The 21,843-nt window shown below is 37.5% G+C and overlaps 4 protein-coding genes across 8 annotated transcripts; 3 read left to right on the top strand and 1 right to left on the bottom strand.

Annotated features, from left to right (window-relative positions):
- Window positions 1-1,145: 1,145 nt before the first annotated feature.
- LOC106417826 (transcription factor HHO1-like) lies at window positions 1,146-4,006 on the bottom strand. 3 transcript variants are annotated; one of them, XM_048768696.1, is made up of 5 exons: window positions 3,770-4,006; window positions 3,207-3,496; window positions 2,556-2,832; window positions 2,377-2,450; window positions 1,146-1,656 (listed from the first exon to the last, which is right to left on the bottom strand). In XM_048768696.1, exons 1-5 carry the CDS (start codon window positions 3,912-3,914, stop codon window positions 1,348-1,350), a joined length of 1,095 nt encoding a protein of 364 aa, XP_048624653.1. In that variant the 5' UTR covers window positions 3,915-4,006; the 3' UTR covers window positions 1,146-1,347. The 3 variants fall into 3 exon arrangements, with proteins under 3 accessions (XP_048624653.1, XP_013714019.1, XP_048624654.1); XM_013858565.3 differs by having other exon boundaries at window positions 2,377-2,453; window positions 3,770-4,004; XM_048768697.1 differs by having other exon boundaries at window positions 2,377-2,453; window positions 3,207-3,527; window positions 3,770-3,945.
- Window positions 4,007-14,607: 10,601 nt separating this feature from the next.
- Window positions 14,608-16,721, top strand: LOC106417123. The gene is made up of 3 exons (XM_013857979.3): window positions 14,608-15,374; window positions 15,466-16,615; window positions 16,710-16,721. The coding sequence occupies exons 1-3, from the start codon at window positions 15,283-15,285 to the stop codon at window positions 16,719-16,721; spliced, it is 1,254 nt and encodes a 417-aa protein (XP_013713433.2). The 5' UTR covers window positions 14,608-15,282.
- On the top strand, window positions 16,304-19,008 carry LOC106417121. Its single transcript, XM_048768694.1, has 5 exons — window positions 16,304-17,121; window positions 17,211-17,836; window positions 17,910-18,194; window positions 18,282-18,387; window positions 18,461-19,008. Exons 1-5 carry the CDS (start codon window positions 16,729-16,731, stop codon window positions 18,542-18,544), a joined length of 1,494 nt encoding a protein of 497 aa, XP_048624651.1. The 5' UTR covers window positions 16,304-16,728; the 3' UTR covers window positions 18,545-19,008.
- A 168-nt stretch (window positions 19,009-19,176) lies between these two features.
- Window positions 19,177-21,420, top strand: LOC111207689 (glutamic acid-rich protein-like). 3 transcript variants are annotated; one of them, XR_007328790.1, is made up of 5 exons: window positions 19,177-19,756; window positions 19,842-20,045; window positions 20,119-20,208; window positions 20,285-21,232; window positions 21,320-21,420. XR_007328790.1 is itself a non-coding variant. In XM_048768695.1 (4 exons), the coding sequence occupies exons 1-4, from the start codon at window positions 19,244-19,246 to the stop codon at window positions 20,402-20,404; spliced, it is 927 nt and encodes a 308-aa protein (XP_048624652.1). In that variant the 5' UTR covers window positions 19,177-19,243; the 3' UTR covers window positions 20,405-21,312. The 3 variants fall into 3 exon arrangements, 1 of the variants encoding a protein (XP_048624652.1); XR_007328791.1 differs by lacking the exon at window positions 21,320-21,420 and having other exon boundaries at window positions 20,285-20,853; window positions 20,933-21,312; XM_048768695.1 differs by lacking the exon at window positions 21,320-21,420 and having other exon boundaries at window positions 20,285-21,312.
- Window positions 21,421-21,843: the final 423 nt, after the last annotated feature.

Genomic DNA, 21,843 nt, shown 5'->3' with positions numbered 1-21,843 from the left:
TTTTCTGATTAAATCCTGATTTCGATTTAAGATCTACGTATTTATAGAATGATAATTTTTTAATCAAAACTGAAGACGACACACAAATCAACACTACGAGAAAGAAGACAACGTGCACATTTGTATTAATTTTCAAACAACAAGAGAATAAAGTTTTTACAAGAAAAGTTATACATAGTTTTATTTTATATAGGAAATTTGTATATTCTCTTCACATTCCGGGATATTCTTTCCATGAAGAGGCCATATAATGTCTTCCAACTTCCGAATTGTCACCAAAAGTTAGCAAAAAAAAAAAAAAAAAATTCCGAATTGTGTGGGTTTTTTATGGAATGAAAATAATAATAAAAAATTCTTCTTTTAAAGATATAATATACTACAAGTCTACAATATATATTTTTTCTCTGATGGCTTTAGAGCATATGATTAATGGGGGTGCTTAGAGGGGGGTGCTTAGCAAAAAAATAATATAATAGCAGGTGAGACCCACACAAAAACTATGCACCTGTGCTTATTCTGCTTAATTAAGCATCGGTGCTAGCACTGTTTCGCGGGTCCCACTGATACGTGGTGGGCCGCGATTGGTTCGTTTTAAATTTTTTTTTTTTTTAAATCAGAAGAAAAACCAAAAAAAATAAAAATTAAGCTAATGGTGGTCTTACGTATCTTATAACTACAGTAGTATACAACTAGCGTGGCCGACATATATATATTAGGGACGCAACTATTATATTTGTTCCTTTGTGGTGGCTCAAGTTTCCTAAAAATGTTGATATCAATAATTTCGATTCTCTGTATGAATGACTGGGGAAATTAGAAACATTGAAAAAAAACTAGTTGGAGCCGACCAAGAAGAAAAGCTTTACTAGAAAGAAGACGTTGGTATATATATATACTACTTTTATATTTTAGTTTCTGTAAATGTTAAATTAGACTATAGTCCAGAACGATGTGGTCAGATATATTCGATCAATATAATGCGTCGATCAACTTCATTATTTAGAGCTTCATATATCGACTATAGATTAAGTAAATTAATATGGATCTTTAATTTATGGTACAGCACAAAATCAGGATAAATCCCAATACCAATTATGGGTAGAAGAATATAGATTGAAAAATATAACTTTCGAAGTCTAGAATCAAAAAAGAAAAGTTTTTGGCATTAATTAACTTGTATCCATAGAACATTTGACGTGGCATAAATAATAAATATATATGAGTTAATATCATTCTAATTGCCCGGTAACAAATTCCATTTTATCCTATGTAATAGTATATAAACATTTTCGTATGAATTTCAATGTCTATACCCTTTGCTTTTCGTAATGAACTTTTTTGAAAAAGTTATGATAGTTTTGCATCTTTAGTCTTTGTACGAGTAGAAGAAGACATTGCAGGAGAGCTACACCGAATAATTCCTGAGCATCGTGATCTTTCTTCCGAAATAGTCCGACCAAAATTTGATTGGCTCGGCCACTCTGACTGCAACGGACCATAAATCCCGATGGTGGTCTCACCCGCTGTGGCAGCATTGGCCGTGGAGTGGCAAGCTTGAGGGACCCATATCCCACCGACGACTACGAAATGTTGCGTTTGAGAGTCTCTCTTGTTAGGAATTGTTTGGCCAGGTCGTCTTGTATGCAGCCTGTATTTCTATTTATCATCCAAGAAGAAATATTTTAATTAAATATGTGGGCAAATTTTTTGAAGAAAAATAAATAAATTTAAGGTCTAATCGCAGTTTTGACAACAACAAAAAAATGGCAGTTTTGTAAAAAGAATAAATCGATAAACTTTTACTGTAGTCTTCAAAATTCACGTGTGGAAGTGACTTAATTTGGCAAGAAACATATTTATTTTTTTTGTATCAATTATGGAAATTCTATTTGTATGGTAGACCATGATTAACCCGGGTTTTTAGGATGGAGTTTTTAGCTTCGGTTAAGAATCGTTTTTTAGCTTTTAACTAAGAAAAGCTAAGAACCGATTCTTAAATAAGAGATATAAGAGAATGTTTATTGTAGGTCTCTTAGGTTGAGTCTCTTAGCGTAATATAAAATACGATCTCTTAGCTTTTAACTAAAAAAAGCTAAGAGATCTTTCTTAAATAAGAGATATAAGAGACGTCTCTTAGTTTTTTTAGTTAAAAGCTAAAAGACCGTATCTTTACGCTAAGAGATCCAACATAAGAGACCTGCAATAAACATGCTCTAAGAGCCGGTTCTTAGCCGAAAAGTATAAAAAAAACAAAACAAAAAACAAAAAAAATATCAAATCACGAGTTAAGAAATCCAAATTAAGAGCTTTGCATTAATCATGCTAAGCTAGTTTTACTACTAATGACTTTTGTACCAATTATGGAAGTGACTTAACCTGCAAATGACTTTTAACTTCATCATTTGTTAACCCATCAACCTTCATTAGCTCTCTTATCTGTTTCGGAGTAGCTACTGCAAAATGTCGTTATTACAATACAAATTAATTGAATCCCCTGAACCCTATATATCAAAATTATGAATCTTGAAAATGTTAAATGAAATCAAGAAACGCACCATGAGGACCACCAAGCTGTTTAAGAGTGTTCAAGAAGCGTCTGTGCAACTCATGTGACCAACACCGCCTATGCCTTCTCCGCCCTATCCCGCCGCTGCCACCGCTGATGTCTTTCTCCGCCTCCTTCTTTTGCCGACCGCTAATACTCGCCTGAGATTTATCGTCGCCGCTTTTTCCGTTGCTCGTTTCATAACATGGCGGCTGATGAGACGTTGTTCCATTGTCATTTCCGTTTATCGCTTCTACCACCGTTTCTGTCTCCTGTTGTGAGCGTTCCTGAAAACGCAAGACAGATTTAAACCTAAGATTTTCGAGTTATGAGTTAATACTTGTTTGCAATTGCGTTTACATCATATGGTTTTTCTTTGTTAACTATATATGAAAAAGTCAAACGGTGAACCCTCTATTACATTTAAAGAACACAAATATTAAAATTCTCATAAAAACACGACTGCAATGCATTCCAAACAATCAAGGCCATAATCTTTCCGTTATATCATATTTATTCTGAGAAAAATCGAAATTTCAATATCTTCAGATTGTTCCAGTCCAAATATTATATCGGCATTTTTAAAGCTAGAATAACATATTAAATTCATTTATCAAACATTTTTACAAACAACAAAAATATATTCAAAGTAGAATCTTACCAATTTCTTAGAAAGAACGGAGTCAGGTTGGTTCCAGAGCTGAACAGACTTGAGCCATTCAGATTTCATGTTCTTGTCATCGCAATCTAGGCCAGTTTCATTAGATTCATGTTCATCATCAACATCAACCTCTTCTTCTTCCCCTTCTAAGGAGGTTGAAGAGTGTTTGATAGGTCTAAATAGATCCAGGATGCCCCCACATTCTCCGGTCGTTTGCTCGGAGCACTCCGATTGTCCGCACAAGTTCTCCATTGTCGCCTCTGATATCTCCTTTTTATATGTCTCGATCGCTAAGTTTCCAAATCCATAGATAATTAAAATCTTCAAAAATATATAGGTACAAACCCCTTTCAGTATATATATATATAGATCTCATACATATTTAAATCAAAATTAAATAGCATATGAAAAAAACTTTTGTTCATATACATATTGAAAAGTTCAAATACAAAAAACCACAAACTTGAAATTAAAAATACTGCAAAAATGTAATAGTTATACATGTACTTGTGTTTATACATATATATCGTATACGTAGATGCTATGTATTTATAGATTTATACCTTGAGTGACAAGCTCTAAGCAAAGAGGAAGCTCGCGTTGGAAGACATTGATCTTGCGGAGTTCTTCTTCAAGAGCTTTGATGTACTCACAACATCTTACACGTTTCTCGTTGTAGTTCTTCATATTGCTTAAGCTTTTAATCATGGTGATTTTAGAGATTAATCTACTTTATTTTATAGCTATGCAGTACTCTTTAAACAAAAAGATGGGGGTTGTGTCTCTTTATAAAGAGAACAAATATATGGCTCTATAGGGTTTCTCAAGGATCATTATCTTTAAAGAGAAGCCGAGCCGTCGCATTTCAAGTCGAATCTTAGCTTTTGTTTATAAAATATGTAACTAGATTTTGACCCGCGCTTTAAAAACGCGGGAGTATTTTCGGCTTAATCCAAAAAAAAAAATTGGTTCTGGTTCAATTTTTGTTTTTTTAAAGCTAAGATATAGAAACCGTTCGGTTATTTATGAATTTGTATTTGGTTTCAGTTTGACTATTTTGGTTACGGCTGTGCAAAAAAATCAAATTTGAAGAACCAAACAAAATACAATCCGAAAAGTAGTACCAAACCAAAATAGATTAAATATCCGAATGAGTTCAAAAATTTTGTATTCAGAGAACCGAAACCGAATATGATCTGAACCAAAGTATTTCAGATACCTGAATGTATCCGAAATAGATTTATATACTTAAATATATTAATTATTTTAAATTTAATATATAAACAATATCCAAAATATGTATTATATTTGAAATTTTCCAAAAGTAAATGTTTAAATTAGCTAAACAATACTCAAAACACCAAAAATACTTGAAATATCATTGTTTTTTATCCAAATATTCATACCAAACCAATTTATATGTAAAGTTTAGGTATTTTGACATACATTATTCAAACTTATATAATATATTATTTTAATTTTATATTTTTAAAATTTTAATATATATATGAATTAAAATTTTTTTAAAGTAATTTAAAATTTTTTAAAATAATTTAAATTTTTTTAAAATAATTTAAACGGGTTGTGGACCCAACACGCCAGAAATTTCAAATATAATTCCTTTAAATATATATGGTCGTCTTCTTGTTGGTTTATTATTTTCTATAACATTAAAATCGGCCTGTATTATTATTATTATTCATATTGACATCAATCAATCTATAATGAAGTTGTTAAGATCATGGATTTTAATATCCATCAAATTTTGGAAAGTATTTTAAATAAAATTATGAGCATGTTAAGATTTGCTAGAAATCGGTATTAGTTAAGGAATATACTGATAATATTCTAGAAAAGAAAACGATATAATCCTAATATTTTTATATTGTTTAAAACAATGTAAATAACCATTAGAAAGCCATTAATTGATAGATTTATTATAAACTCTAAAGAGCTTCCAGGTTATTGATCGAGAGAGATGTAGTTATTGTAAATATCGCAAAGTGATTTCTTGAGTACTCGTCATAGCTTTTGTATACCAGAATATTATATAATATATTAGGCATAAGCAATTTGACCCCAAAAAAGCTCTTTGTCGTATAGATTTTTTGTCGTATAGGTTTAGTATAGTTAATATTAATGAGTTCCAAATGTATAGATTCTATGGGCCTTGAATTTATCATCGTAACTTGATTCGATGAGCTTCCGTTTTGTGTGGGATTTCTGAATAATTTAAAATTTGAGCAGCTGATTGGTTGATAAATAAGTGACAAAAATAATTAAAATTTTCAAATAAGGAAATGACATAGCATTGTAAATAATTCTAAAAGGTAAGGGCGGAATCCTAATAGGGATTCTGCTTTAATAGTATAGATATACCTTGATCCCCCTAGTATAAAATACAATTGACAGGTTAGAATATCAGAATACGAAGGTGGGTTGTCTTGTTGTAGTAGTATTAAAAGGAGTGGTGAATATACGCCATTCTAGTTGCAAGTTTCTCTGTAATTTTTTTATAAAATCATTTGGGTTTATCCAACCACGGTGTATAGTTTACATACAGGAAAAATGTAGTTGTAGCAATATATAGATTGTGTGTTACAAAACAGAAGAAGCAATATATAGATTGTTATGGGTCATTTTGTGTGCGATAGATATGCAGATTCCCTCTATCCGAATCGAGACTGATTACTTAGATTTGATGGATATGACTATAAACTCGGTCGAATGGCCGGTCTTCATTTCAATGATAACTTCGTTTCGCCTTTTGCATGATATTTTTGGGAGTTCGAGCTTAAGACATATATTCTTAAGAACTAAAATGTCTATGTGGATTCATTAGCAAAAGAGGATCGTATCAAAAGCGTAGTATTTTTCCCATGTAAACCAGACATGGTTGGATAGAAATGTTTTCCGAAATTACATTTATATCGACCAAAAATATGTAATACTAAGCTATTGGTTTCTTGAGTCAGGAATTTCATATAATATATTATGTTGTGCTAATGGATTATAACCCAATGAACTTTAGACATGGTATTAGAAACCACTTGATCCGATATGAATATGTTATCCGCTATGGATATTGATGCTAACTGAGAGTGATATGTGGTTCTGTCTAAACTGGATAAATCCCTAACTGCCTTTCAGCTGAATCCTATAATTTATAAATTCTCTTATTTTCACATACAAACTCCGGTTGTTGATCCAATTTGTATACACGTTTACTTTTGTAGATTGTTATGTAGTTTCTAAATTCAATACGTGGGGACCGACCGGATCAGCCGATAGGATTTATCAAAAAAAAAAAAAAATTCATTACGTGGAAAAAAAAACTCAAACGTTCATGAGCTATTTTGTTTTATAAGCATTGATTTCACACATACAAAATCTTCACAAAACGTTGAAAATGTATTTTGCAACAATCCAAAATGAAAAGCCAAATGTCTCTTCGTAGATAGCCTAAACATGGGAGAAGAAAAAGCCTTACATATACTAACTAGCTTATTTCTTAGAAAACATTTATATGTCATAGGACCTTGACATTTTGTTAAATTCGCTTAGAATCTTATCCATATATACAAATATATTAATATGTTTATCAGTATATTCAGATACAATGCCAGTCCAGAGTGCCTAATCTGAGATTTGACTGGTCATTAAAACTGTCAATTACCACCGAGTAAACCAAATATGCGAATGTTTCTTTCCAACATAATGGCGAGCCAATGCCTTTCCCAATCAAGGCATATTATAATGTAGTTAATATACATTTATATGATGCTGTTTTTCTATCCTTATTTTCAAATTTATGTGAAGTTTTAATATTATAATTAACTAATAGCTGTATCAAAAAATGGTCTTCTCTAGAAATCGAGATTTGTGTTTGATGGGCTTATCTGTTTTGATTAGATTGTAACGTGTTCTTAATTAATAAATTAGTTGTCAAATGAAGTTTAGAGTTACATATGTGTATCATTAATATTGGATTACAATTTGTCCCTTCGGAGTCTCAAAAAGCCATACTCACCGTTGATAATGGTTCAAATCAAATCGCCAACGACCGCTTTCAAACGAAACAACTCCATAATGCTAATACTCCAAAAGCCTTCCTTATGTATGTTTATAACTTGGGCTGTATTTATTTGAAAACTATTTCCCTTCCACAATTCTCCAATATTCTTAATACTCCATTTGACCAAAAAAAAACCAGAATTATCAACATGAATTCAATTGATTATGGTGCAAAAATAAACTAGCAGAAGCTATTTAGCTATTTAACACTGGTATACTAAAATTATCAGTAAGTTTTGGGGCTACTACATATATAATTATAGTAAAAATCATCTAGTATCACATGTTATTATTAGTCTACAATTTAAAATGTATCTAATAAAACACATTTGAGTTGAAGCATACTTCTAATCGCTATCGAAAAACAGTTCAACGCTACTGTGAGATGGAAGCTCTTTTTTTTCTGGAACATTATGATTCTTAACCCATGCCACCCACAAAGACTTTGATTTGGTGAAGAAATTTCATATCTATTTTTCAATATATGTAAAATTCATTAAAAAAAAACTAACTTTTGTATATCAAATATATCGTGTTGGATCTAATTGATTTTCTAGAAACCAGAAAATCATAACAATTAAACAAAACCAGAGTCTAAACCCTTGAAGCAAATCAGCGCTGCAGCAGAGCTTCATAATTTCGATGGCCCGTCGCAGACACCGTTAAGCACCAGTTACGAAAATGCCTGTCAATCATCTTAGTCAGAGAGCCTCCTACCATAAGCATTGCTTGATGACATCTATTTAGAGATGTCAAACAGGTTTACCCATCCCGTTCCGTTCCGTACCGCGGTGGGTTAGTCGTCGAGCGGGTTACATCGGGCATGTCCCGCGCGGACTACGGTCTTCAAAATGCCAGCCCAAACCCGTACCGCAGAACATATAGGCCTTCGCGGGCCGTCCTGCGGGAAGCCTCCTTATCAAACCACCTGCTACATATTCTTTCATTAATGTTCAAGTAGAAGACTTGTGTAAGAAAGTTGAAGAGAGCTCATTAAACTTCACTAACTAAATTTCACTAAAGCCTTATCAAAATCAATGCCACAAAGCTCCGTTTGTGCTTGCGTTCTTGAGTTAAAAGCCTTCTTTTGTTATCAATATAAACTTTTGTTGAGTTTGAATCTGATTGAGTTGTTGTCTTTGTAATAATTTGGCTCAAGTGTTATATGTCTTCATCAAACCATCTCTCTATTTAATTATTTGGATTGTAAAAAAATTTGTGAATCACTTTGCCAAATTATACAAGTGATGTGATATACAACTAACTTTTCTCCTAAACACCACCATTGTAACCAAATTTAATTTAAGAAAAACACTACTTCATAGTACTGAAAACAAAACCAATCAACTTAAACAAGAAATATCACATTGTAATAAAACAATTCATAGTTGTGTATAATAAAAAGAGAAAGCCAAATCAAAACACCACTAGAGCTCGAATCGTCATCGCTGGAGCTGGAGTCGTCATCGCCGAAGCTCGAATCATCATCACCAGAGGTCGAATCATCATCGCCGGAATTCCTTATGTTTTCTGGGGGAAAAGTCACAAGAATCGCTTTCTTCTCACTCTCTCTCTCTCTCTCTCTCGTTTTTCAGGTAAAATAAGAAATGAAGAAAAAAAATGCAGGTCCATGTAATCACGCATGACCCGTTTCGGCCCATCCCGCAAAAGACACAATCCCGCAAAGACGCATCCCGCGAGGCCCGCAAATTTACGGGCCTATAAAACCTCGTCCCAATACCGTACCGTGATAGCCCTTTACGGGCCAGGCCCGCGGTCCAGATCCATGATTGCCATCTCTACGTCTATCGTTTCTCTCCCGCCATATGGAGTGAAGAGTGATCTGAAATGTGTAACGCAACAGAAACTTGGATTTTTGATCCTGAGTTGTGTCCATTATGAGGTGAGTAAGATATCCCCAAACCGTAGTAAATCGAGAACCTAAAAGCCCCCGTGTTAAGAGTGACCACATTTCCGCAGAGAACGCACAATCGAAGAAAATGTGTTCACGAGTTTCAGTCTCCCGCCGACAGAAAATACATAAAGAACTTATTCCGCTGTTTTAAGTGGCCATACGATCTCCCGTTGTTAGTCTGTTATGAATAGCTAACCAGGTGCATAAAGCATATTTTGGGGTTGCATACTGAAACCAAATCCCAGAATGCCATTGCATTGTCGGATGCACCTGTCGAATGAGAATCCAGGTTCGTTTGGTGCTAAAATGTGGCATGTATGTGTTGTCTTTCTGTTTCCATAAAGGGACATAAGTTGTATCAGTCATCATGGTCCTTTGGTTCTTCGAGGCTGTCTCGATCATATTATAAATCGCCACCCGGTGAGTTCTTTTCCTACGCACTACAGGAGAGGCCACTGAAGCGTTTCTCTAATACCCATTTCAATACAACCTCTTGCTCCTACCAAGTCAGATAGGCATCCCATATAGGCATCCCATATATATCCAAGTGTCATACCAAAACGAAGTTGATAGACCATCTCTTACATCCATTCGGCAGAAGGTTTATCTTTGTCTCTATATTTCAGCAACTTACACCACATCAAGGACCCCGTAGATGTGTTATTCTTTCAGTACTGTTCAGTAGTTTCCTTGACGAATAAATTTTTCTGGACCCACTGACCCCATAAAGATGGCTGCGGTGATGTTAGTCGCCAGGTAAGTTTTAGACAACTCACCATATTTTCTTCTTTCAGAGGCTTTAAACCTAACTCACATTCACTCTTTGGTCTGCAAACTACATCCCACAATATCTTTGCCTTCCTAAGATTCAACACAGGGCCTGACACAAGAATGCAGAACAAAGGCGATCTATTTCCATGAGGCATTCTCCTGGTAATCAAAAAGAGGACAACCAAAAATTGGTTATACTCATGAGAACATAGCATATTAGTTGTAAGTGTCTTGCCATCGACAAAAAGTGATTTGTCCATAAGTTGATCCGTTTCCTTATTTGTTCAAGTAGAGGCTGATAGTCTTGAGCTCCCATCCGTTTGGTCGGAGGAGGAAGCCCGAGATATCGAACATGAAGTTTGCCTGATTCAAAATTGCATTGCACTTGGACTGCTTGGTGAGTTGAATCATGACACCCATCATAATAGATAGTTGATTTCTCCATGCTAATGCGAAGGCTTGACATTCTTGCGAAATTGTGAAAAACTTCTACGATACTGTCGATTGATCAAAAATTTCCATCAGTGAAAACCAGAATATCGTCAGGGAAACTCAAATGGGTGAGTCCGAGATTCTTTCATTTCAGATGGTACCCAATCTTACGATCGAGAGCTGCTTTATCCAGGAGATTTGAAAGGACGTTCATACTGATGATGAATTAGTAAGGCGAAAGTGTGCAGCCTTGGCACAACGCTCTTTCACTATTGAAAAAAACCTGCTAGTTCCCCATTCACGTGAACTGAGAAGGAAACTGTAGTAACGCAGATTGAAATCCAGTGAATAAACTTCGGTGGAAAACCAATATCCTCAAGAGTGTTAAGAAGAAAAGTCCACAGAATATAGTCAAAGGCTTTCGAGATATCAATCTTGATCGAACATCTCTTAGAAATCGAATCTTTATGATAGTCTTTAACCAACTCTATCTCAAGAAGAAGATTTTCAATAAGCAACTGATCTTTAACAAAACAGATTGGTTGAGGCTAATGAAATCTGGTAATGTTACTTTCAGCCGATTAGAAATAATCTTCGAAATAACTTTATAGATAACATTGCAACATGAGATCGATCGGTAGACCTTCATGTGACGAGCCTCCAGCTTCATTGGTATGAGAGCCAAGATTGTTGTGTTAACTCCTTTTGGAAGGAAACCTTTAGTAAAGAAAGACTGATCTGCGATAGTATACCCAGAACCGATAATATCCCAAGCCGCTTTGAAAAATTCTGATGTATACCCATCTGGACCCGAAGATTTCTCACTTGGCATTGCAAACAAGACTTCCCTAATCTCCTCTGCAATGACCTCCTTTGTCAGTTGAGCCTGCTCTATTTCACTGCAGCGATAAGGCAACAACTCTCTCAGACCTCCACTTTAATTCAAGTGTAATCATGCGGCTTATTGATATATGGTGTTTTTAACACCTTTGTATATATGTTTTCAAAAGGTTTTCGGTCAGTTATCGAGTCTGTCTAGTCCATTCTTAGTCCTTTCAGGTCCGGAGTAGGTTGCTGAGCAAGAGAAGGCTGCATGAAGAAAAGAGTGTAAGTTGGAGTTTTTCACGCAGAACAGTCTGACGACTATTCCCGATCGATCGGAGCACCCCGAGTGCTTGTTCCCGCGGCAGAGATTTTTAAGGAAACTATAAGCCATTACGGGATTTGCCCTAATTATCCCATTTTTTTCTCCCAGCCGCTTATGGCTTTGATATACCATATTTTTCTCTTTCTTTTTACATTCTATGCTAGTTTTGCAAGAAGACTAAGACCTATTATTGAATTTTGCTATTGTAAGGGAGACAGCTTCTCTTCTTCACCGAGAAAATTATCCTGAACACTATTGATTTCTCTTTAGATTTATATGCAATATTATTCAGTTATTATGTCTGGTTCATCTTGTATTATGGCTGAGTAGTCGCCTAGCTCATCTAGGGTTCTAGGGTGTTGATCGCAAAAGCTAAACATAAACAAGCGACCGTATTGTGTCATTGTTCATCTCTGTTCTTAATGCTAGTTATAACCTGATCACTTACTGCTTGATCTTAGGTTGAATCTGCTCATTAACTGTGTAGTAGATTACTTAATATTGAGTGAATGAGCCGCGCATCTCTAGTCAGCGAAAGTAGATACTAGAGTGCTCAGTGAACCTATCGGACTTGATCTCTATTGCTTGTAGTCGATCCTTGATCCAAACGATAGTTTATGTGTCAAGATCAAACCGCAAAGGGAGCAGCACCACGACAGTGGACTGTTCTACTTGAGTGATCCGTGTTCTAGATTGTGTTACATTGCGCTTGAATAAATTTTTGGTTTAGCATCAACACCCGATGAGAAACCCTAGATTGGCTTCTCTTTAATATTGAATTTACTCATTGCAATCATCTACTTTACTTGCACGTTACCACTTAATTCAAACTCCACTTTTAGTTTTAGCTAAGTTGAAAACTCATAGAAATAAAGTGTAGACTGGTCCTCTGGATTGAATCTTAAATAATACAATTACCGCTGTTAACTTGATAGTAGGAAAAGTTCAGTTTTAGTGTATCAAGTTTTGGTGCCATTGCGACGGGGACCAGCTCTTTACCTTTATTTTTTGGTTACATATTTAGTCTAAGAATTCTAACTTGCCTTATCCTTTTTGTTGCAGCTAATGTTCCAGGTGCATGACCAGTAGACATACTCGGAGAAACACACAAGGAGAGTTAGTTACATTTAGCAACTAGGAGCTAGCAAGGTTAGAAAGAACAAACCGTCAACAACCAGAGCCGAACAACACCACAATGGGCGACTACGGCAATCAAGAGCAACTCACTGCTCAGTTGCAACAGATGCTTCAGATGCAACAGACCATCCAAGCTCAGCAGGATGCTGCTCAACAGGCTGCTCTTGTGCTGCAGAAGGCGCATGCTGTTCCGATTGGGGAGATAAACCTTCCGCGTAACGTCCCTACTACGCGTTCTGCCATTGTTCCTCCGGACTGCACCATGCAGGACTTTGAGATCATGCTGCTTTGATCGGCCTAGTGCAGAGAAAGGTGTTCTTTGGTCTCTCTACCGAAATTCCAATGGAGCATATTGAGAGCTTCGAAAAAGTCTGCAGCTTCACTCGCGCAAATGGTGTCCCACCAGACTACATCAAGTGCATGTTATTCCCATTCTCCCTTGATGGAAAAGCTGCACGGTGGTTGAACTTCCTCCCTACCGGCTCTCTCACTTCATGGGAGCAGGTCCGATCAGCGTTCCTCAGCCATTTCTACTCTAAGGCGAGAACAACTGCATTGAGGAACAAGATCACCTCCTTCAGACAACTCACTGATGAGCCTTTCCGCGACGCATGGGTGATAGACCATGGATTTTACCTATTATTGGCCATGGTTTATAAGAGTTTTAAGATACATTTACTACTATATAGAGTCTATTTAGAGTATTTATAGGTCCATGTACTATTTTCAAGGAAATGATGTATTTGGAGCTATTTGGAGATCTTTTGAGCTTCGCTGGAAGCAAGAGATGGTCGACGGTCGCAATTCAGTATCGACCGACAGTTACCACCAAATATCGATCGATGTTGGGTTCCTCACATCGATCGATTATGAAGCCATCCGAGAATTAATGACAAATTAGAAGATTTCAAGTTTCACAAAAGTCTTAATAATTACATCATTAGTCCATGACCGTCTGTTAGGCTATTTATTAGGGTTTTGTATCATTTTAGAGGCAAACTTGCCTAGAAACCTTTTTTAGACCTAGTTTGGAGGAGGCAAGAAACCACTGTGGGAACCGGAACTCACACCGTCGATTTTAATGAATAAGTATGGAGGAAAACCAAGAAAACCCGATTTTTCCTGAAGGTCCGAATTCTCTGCGTAATCACTTTCAGAGCGTAAAAAGATAGATAGCAAGATAAAGATAAATAGTCGCTCGGAGGCGTTTTATTAATGAAATAGTATGAATACAGGACTTCTCCGAGAGGAGTAGAGATATGCTAACTAGACAAAAGCAGAACAGAAAGGCGGCAAAACATTCTAAGCCTTGCCTTGCTAGTCTAACCACCTAAGTTCTAAGTTCCCTAGGCTAGCAAGAGTTCTCTAAGTCTAAATTCTCGGATCCCTTTTCTTCTGCTCCAGCTCTCCTTATATAGTTGGTTTAGGTCGGTGGCCCACTTACTCCTTTGCCTTTGGGCCCAAGTTTATCTATTTTGGGAATATTCCATTTTTCGTCGATCTTTGTAGTTATCCTCGAATCTTGATATTTATCTTTGGAAACTTAACGTTTATCCTACTTCCGCGAGTTAGGATAAATCGTCATTACTCCCATTGGGCTCGGGTCCCTTTTAAATCGCAGATCGGCCTCTAGACACGTTTAGATCCTCTCTGGCCGTTTTTAGGCCTTCGGGCTTTTCTACGATTTTAGTCGTAAAACTTCGAGAGTAACTCCGATCGAAGACGAAACGAGAGGTATATGATCCAAAAATCGGATATCACAACTATACGAAGGACACGAGAGTCGAAACGAGTCAGACTGGCCAGGATTGGATCGTCCTCGCCCATGGGCGAGGTGACCGTGGTGCTGGTCGTCCTCGCCCATGGGCGTGGTGACCTTGGTGATGGTCGTCCTCACCCATGGGCGAGCTGACCGTGGTGCCACTACAAAAAAAGTTGCTATTCATAGCACATTGTTATAGCACGTTTCACTGAACTGCTGTCGTTGATGAGTGAATTTTTTTTCTAGTATAGGTTAGCATTATATAAATGCTATGATAGAGTTTTGCTAAGCGGGAAGCTAAAATTAGCTTTTCCACGAAACACTTAGTAAAAATTAGCTAATATTTTCTGTTTTCCCTCTCTCTAATCGGGGTTCCCTCTCTTCTCTCTCATTTTCCCCCTTTCTCGACAAAACTCTAAGAGAAATCAATCTGGATTCTCCATCTCCTTCTCTATCGTTCTCTCTCTATTTCCATCTCTGTCTCGATTCTCCATCTCCGGTTCTCCATCTCCGCCTCGATTCTCCATCTCTGATTCTCCATCTCCTCCTCGATTCTCCATCTCCCCCTCGATTCTCCATCACTCTCCTTCATCGCCGCTTCTCCCAGCTCCGATTCAACTCCTGTTCTACATCTCTTAGGTATAGGAAGTCACAATTTCGATATCTCTGTCAGTGTTAAGCTGAAATCGAAGTTTTATTTTTTTTTGCTTTAATTTCTTGGTTGCTTTGATATGTTGGTTGCTTTAATTTCCTGTTTTATTCCAGTTATCTTTTTATTTGGTTGGTATCGTTTCATGCTCTGAATATTTTTGCTATATCATTACATCCTCTGACTCTTATGTGTTATGTTATAAGTTCGTTTTGTTACAAAAGGTTTCAACTTAGGTTCGAACACAGCATTATGGACAAAGCTTGGGTACATCTAAACATGTAATGAGCTTAAGCGTGTATCTCATGTTTCATTTGGTGATTACTGACTTAACTTGTTTAATTTTGTTTTTCTTTTGATTGTTAATGGCAGAGTTGATCCTGGATATGAGAGAGGGGCTTCAAAGTTTGTCCGGGATGTGGCTTCAGCAATGGGAGGGGTTGATGTTATTGTATATCCGTGTATTGACTGCCGTAACATAGTTCGACATTCAGCAAGTGTGGTACTTGATCATCTTGTTACTAGGGGTATGGAGGAGGGTTATAAGATGCGGGCTGATTGGTATCTACATGGAGAGTTGAACGCAGAGGTTGCTGATGAAAGCAAAGGAAGTGAGTGGAACGATGAGATCTATGGGTTGTTCAGAGCTGCTGAGTGTTTTGATGAAGAGTTAGCTGGTATGGGGAATCTATCTGATATGGCAGAGGGAGAGGACAAGAAAGAAGATGAGTTCTTGGCAAAGCTAGCTGACGCTGAAACACCATTGTATCCGAGCTGTTCAAGCCATAGCAAGTTATCTGCAATTGTTTCGTTGTTCAGATTGAAGACTCAGAATGGATGGTCTGACAAGAGCTTCAATGATTTGCTAGAGACCTTGCCAGACATGTTACCTGAAGAAAATGTCTTGCACACATCACTCTATGACGTGAAGAAGTTCTTGAAATCATTTGACATGGGCTACGAGAAGATCCATGCTTGTGGCAACGACTGCTGCCTATTCAGAAAGAGGTTCAAGATTCTCGATAAGTGTCCTAAATGCAAGGCTTCAAGGTGGAAGACTAATGTCCACACGGGTGAGACGAAGAAAGGCGTCCCACAGAAAGTTCTCCGTTACTTCCCTGTAATACCAAGACTAAAGAGAATGTTCCGGTCTAAAGAAATGGCCAAGGATTTTAGGTGGCACTTTACCAACAAAAGCAGTGGTGGAAAGCTGCGTCATCCTGTTGATTCTGTGACATGGGATCATATGAATGCCAAATACCCTACGTTTGCAGATGAAGCAAGGAACCTGAGGCTGGGACTTTCAACAGATGGATTCAATCCATTCAACATGAAGAACTCGATGTACAGTTGCTGGCCTGTTCTGCTAGTTAACTACAACTTACCTCCATACCTGTGCATAAAGAAGGAGAATATCATGCTTTCTTTGCTGATTCCTGGTCCACATCAGCCTGGTAATAGCATAGACGTGTATTTAGAACCCCTAATCGACGATCTTAACACTCTGTGGAGCATTGGAGAGGTAACATACGACGCTCTTACTCGATCAGCTTTTACACTAAAGGCGATGCTGCTTTGGACAATCAGCGATTTTCCAGCTTATGGGAATCTAGCAGGCTGCAAAGTAAAGGGAAAATGGGATGTCCGTTATGTGGAAAAAATACAGAGAGCATGTGGTTGAAGTTCAGCAGAAAGCATGTGTATATGGGTCATAGAAAGGGTCTGCCACCAACTCACAGTTTTAGAGGAAAGAAGAAATGGTTTGATGGAAAAGTAGAACAAGGGAGAAGGGGAAGAATACTTACTGGGCGTGATATTTCTCAAAATCTGAGAAATTTTCACAATGATTTTGGAAATTTCAAACGGTCTGGCAGTAAGAGAAAAATGATGCAGGGTTCAACTGATTTAGGGTCTGATATTGAGGGTATGTCGAGTGAATCAGATGAAGAGGAAGAAGTACTAGTAGATGAGGATGAGTTATCTAGATGGAAGAAGAGGTCAATATTCTTCAAGCTACCTTATTGGGAGGTAGATTATTATTTCATTTGCTTAATTTTTTTTTCCTCATCACTGTTATTTTCTTAACTTAAATATGATGTTTTATTTCTCATGTGTAGGAACTCCCGGTGAGGCACAACTTAGATGTAATGCATGTGGAGAGAAATGTTGCTGCAAGCTTAGTTTCAACGTTGTTGCACTGTGGGAAATCTAAGGATGGTCTTGCCGCTCGTAAAGATCTGGAGGAGCTTGGTATTAGGCCGGATTTGCACCCTAGAGTGCAAGGAAAAAGAACCTATCTCCCTCCAGCACCGTGGTCTTTGTCCAAGCAAGAAAAGAAGATATTTTGCAGGCGTCTATTTGACTTCAAAGGGCCAGATGGATATTGTTCTAACATATCAAGAGGTGTCTCGTTGGATGACTGTAAAGTATCTGGTTTGAAATCACATGACTACCATGTTTTGATGCAACAACTTCTGCCGATTGCACTTAAAGGGTTGCTGCCAAAAGGACCGAGGCTTGCAATTTTTAGATTATGCTCTTTCTTCAATCTGTTGTGTCAGAGAGTGATTGACATGGAGAAGCTTCTGGTTATGGAAGCTGAGATTGTTGAGACTCTGTGCTTGTTTGAAAGATACTTTCCTCCAAGTTTGTTTGATATCATGCTTCATTTGACTGTCCATCTAGGAAGAGAAGCTCGGCTTGGTGGACCAGTCCACTTTAGATGGATGTACCCGTTTGAAAGGTAGATAAATATGATTTTTTTTTTCATTCTGTTACAAACATATCCAAAACTGACATTTATTGATTTGATTCAGGTACATGAAAGTCCTCAAAGACTTTGTTAGAAATCCTGCAAGACCAGAGGGCTGCATAGCTGAGTGCTACCTTGCTGAGGAATGTATCCGGTTTTGCAGTGAGTTCCTGAAGAAAACAACAAATGTTCAAGAGAAACAGGATAGAAACACAGAGTATGAGAACAATTCTATCTTAGAGGGTCGTCCAATAACCACTGCTACTTCAGTAACTCTCACTGAAACGGAAAAGAGGATTGCTCATCTTGCTATCATCCAAAACATGGCTCTGGTCGAACCTTATGTAGAGTAAGTATAAATTTATCTTTCATTACATAGTTTTTATTTACAATCAACAACTTTTTCTAATTTATTTCTATTTTGATCTGCTACTAGTGAGCATCTACAATATTTACAAGACACAGATGGAAGGTGTCGGCGAGATGCATCAACGTTATGGAGTATGCATACTAAGAATTTTGCTTCCTGGCTAAAAGAGAAGGTACTGAATTACATTATACAATTCTCCTCTTATAGACTGCCTACTTGTTATTGACTTGTTATTTATTTATCAGGTGCCTCTTGATTCTGCAGAACATGACGACACACTTAAGTGGATAGCTTATGGTCCACGTTGTTCTGCGAGATCATATACATGATTCATTGTTAATGGGCAGAGGTTTCACACAGTGTCAGTTGATAGGAAAAGTCAGAATAGTGGGGTCTATTATGAGGCTACAGCAGTGTGTAGAGCTAGTGCAAAAGATACATCACAGGTGGTAGATTTAGTATCTTACTACGGCAGGGTGACAGACATCATTTTGATCGACTACAATGTCTTCTATGTTCCTCTGTTCCGATGTCAATGGGCAGTTAAGGGTAATGGAGTAAAGATCGAAGATGGTTTTACACTTGTGAACATGAATCAAAGTCAAGCCTCCTTTGCAAGTGACCCTTACATTCTAGCATCTCAAGCGAAGCAAGTGTTTTACTCCAGAGAAGATGAGTCATCAAACTGGTATATTGTCATGAAAGGTCCTTCTAGAAGATACAGTAAGGAAGATATTCAAGAGGGAAATGCAGATATTGGGCCATTACCGTCGAATGTTGACTTGGATGTTGACATTGATGATGCTGAGAATGTCAGAACAGATTGTGAAGGGATATATGTGTGACGAAGCTGCCTTATTGACATTGATGATATCATTGCTTGTTTTTGTTTTTGATTGTGGTACTTGCTTGGTCATTGTCTGCTTGTTTGGTTGTTTCTTGTTTTGAGGTTGTAGTGTGATTGTTTCAGTGTTCTGTTGAGTATGAAGTTAACTATGTATTTCTTATTATGTTTCAGGTGAATTAAGATGGGACGTGCAAAGCAGACTAAACATGGAAGGAGACAATCAAAGAAGTCAAAAAAGGCAGATGATGACGAAGTTGAGTTCGTTTGTACTATCCAAACACATGAAGAAGAACATGAAGAGGAACGTGGGCAGCGACAGGAACAGGAAGAGGAACATGTGGAGGAACGAGAACCGGAAGAGGAACATGAGGAGGAGCAACAACAGGAAGAGGAGCGTCAACCAGAGCAACATAATGACGACGAGCCTGAAGGTGAGATAGAACATACTCAGGAGGCTGAAGGTGGAACCTCCCGTAAGAGAAAGCGTGGTCCAACAATGATGAGAGACCTAGCCAAAGATCCAAATACCAGAGTTCATGTCGATTTCACTTTTATGGGAGAAGCTTATGGTCCTGGTTCAGTCAAGCTATCTTCATATTTGGGTCCGTTGGTAAGGGAGCACGTGCCTGTTACAGTTGAAAATTGGAAAAAAATTACTGAAGAAGTGAAGACAGTGCTTTGGAAATCAGTCCAGGTGACAGTTTCTAAACAATAACAGCATGTATATTTCTGAACAGACATCAAGTTATTGATTATTGGTTGGCTAACTACGTGTGCAGGCAAGGTTTGAACTTGATGAGGACCACCAAAGGGTTGCAGTTCTTAAGCAGATGGGAGCCTTGTGGAGATCATCCAAGTCACGTCTTGTTACCCAAATCAATGAAGCTGAAAATAACCAACAAAGGATGAATCTCAGACCTAAGAATGTTCATCCAATTGAGTGGCGCAAATTTGTGAAGCTAAAAACAAGCCAAGAATTCAAGGTATACATTCTTAGATGGAACTCCCATCGCTATTACTAACTAGATTAATAAGATCGTTATTACGAAATGATAGGTTCTGAGTGATAGCTACAAAGAGAGGAGAAGCAAACAGATTCCTCACACTTGTAGTAGAAAGGGAATGGTTAGACTAGCAGAAGAGATGGTAAGCATATTATCTCAGATTTTGGTTTCATTTTTTTATCTGTAGACAAGGCTGTTGACATATAATTTTGCAACAGAAAAATAGTTCTGAAGACAAATCTGAAGTGTCGAGACTTAAAGTCTGGGTGAGGTCACGTACAAGAAAAGATGGAACTCCCATCAACACAAATGCTACTGAGAAGATTGTAAGTTTATAACATAATCTGTTCCTCCTATTAATCATGGTCGGTAGATAGATATGCTTATAACTTTTTCTGTTAATTGTAATGTGGTATACAGCAAAAGGCAGCTGAAATTGTTAAGGGTGGTAGTCAGAGTGGAAAAAATCTGGATGAAGATACGCTCATCCAGGTCTTAGGACCTGATAATCCTGGTCGTATGAGAGCAATGGGGAGGAATATTAGTAAGACGAAATTAGCTTGCTTCAATGTCAACCAGAAGTCAATTTCTGAAATGCAACATACACAAATTCATCTCATGCAAAAGGTTAATGAGCTACAGTCTGAACTTGCGAAAGTAAAAAACCAGGTTAGTTACATCTCCAAGAATACATAAAGATAAGTGCTTATCACATAATAATAAGCTTTGTGTTGGGTTTATGTTACAGAGAGATGACAATGAAGTGGGGGAAAACTCGGCTGCAAGAGTAAGCAATTTATATGAGATCAATGGCATTTTTTTCTACTTTACACTACTCTTATACTTTAACAACTAACATTTAACAGAGTGTGAACAAGATACCACAAAAGAAGTGTCTTCTCATTGACTGGGCTGATGAAGATGGAAACGTTGCTGAGGGTCGTATCATTTCTTCTGACCCTGAAGACATAGTGAATGACAGTCGATTAGGTCCTAATGATGTTAAAGTCTTGGTTGATGAAGCTACTGAACCTGAAGCATTCCTCTGGAGACCTGCGACTAACATGTGCACAATTAAGGAAGCTGTTGGTCATATTATTGCATGGCCGAAGAAAAAATGCGTGGAACTAGGTCTGGGGCTTGAACATGAAGACATTGCACCACTGGTAAATGTTTTTCATTCTTGCAGTTACATAGTTAATAAGGTCATGATTTCGCCTATGATAACTTCTTTTTCTGAATGTGTTTGATAGGGCTCAAGAGCAAATTCTCTCAACAAATGCAAACTTCTGGATTTGTGTGATGATAGTGTAGTTGTTGGCCATTTTTCTTTTTGACCACGACGGGATTCGCGGCAGCGTTCTGATAGTTATGGATTCTTATGAGAGTTTGGTCTCGTCGCTCGTTAATGAGATCGAGTTCGTCCAGCAGAATCGCGTTGTTGAGATCTTCTTGTTCGGGGAGGAATCTTCTCTGCACTCTGGGAAATTCTACTTCCGCTGGGATCATGTATTCCGTCCCGTAAACGAGGGCGAAGGGGGTTTCTCCCGTAGCCCGTCTTGGGGTTGTACGATGTGACCTAAGAACTCCTTCGAGCTCATCTGCCCATCGTCCCTTTTTGGCTTCTAAGCCCTTTTTTAACCCGTCAAGGACGGTTTTGTTAATGGTCTCTGCCTGGCCGTTACATTGTGGATATCTAAGAGTTGACTTGTTCAGCTGTATCTTCCACTTCTCGCAGAATGCTTCAAATCGGGTAGAGATGAACTGAGATCCGTTG

The sequence above is a fragment of the Brassica napus genome, chromosome C9 (genome assembly GCF_020379485.1).
Source record: "Brassica napus cultivar Da-Ae chromosome C9, Da-Ae, whole genome shotgun sequence".
Taxonomy (NCBI): domain Eukaryota; kingdom Viridiplantae; phylum Streptophyta; class Magnoliopsida; order Brassicales; family Brassicaceae; genus Brassica; species Brassica napus.
The sequence above is the reverse complement of the archived record's forward strand: the minus strand, read 5'-3'. Positions and strand labels throughout refer to the sequence as shown.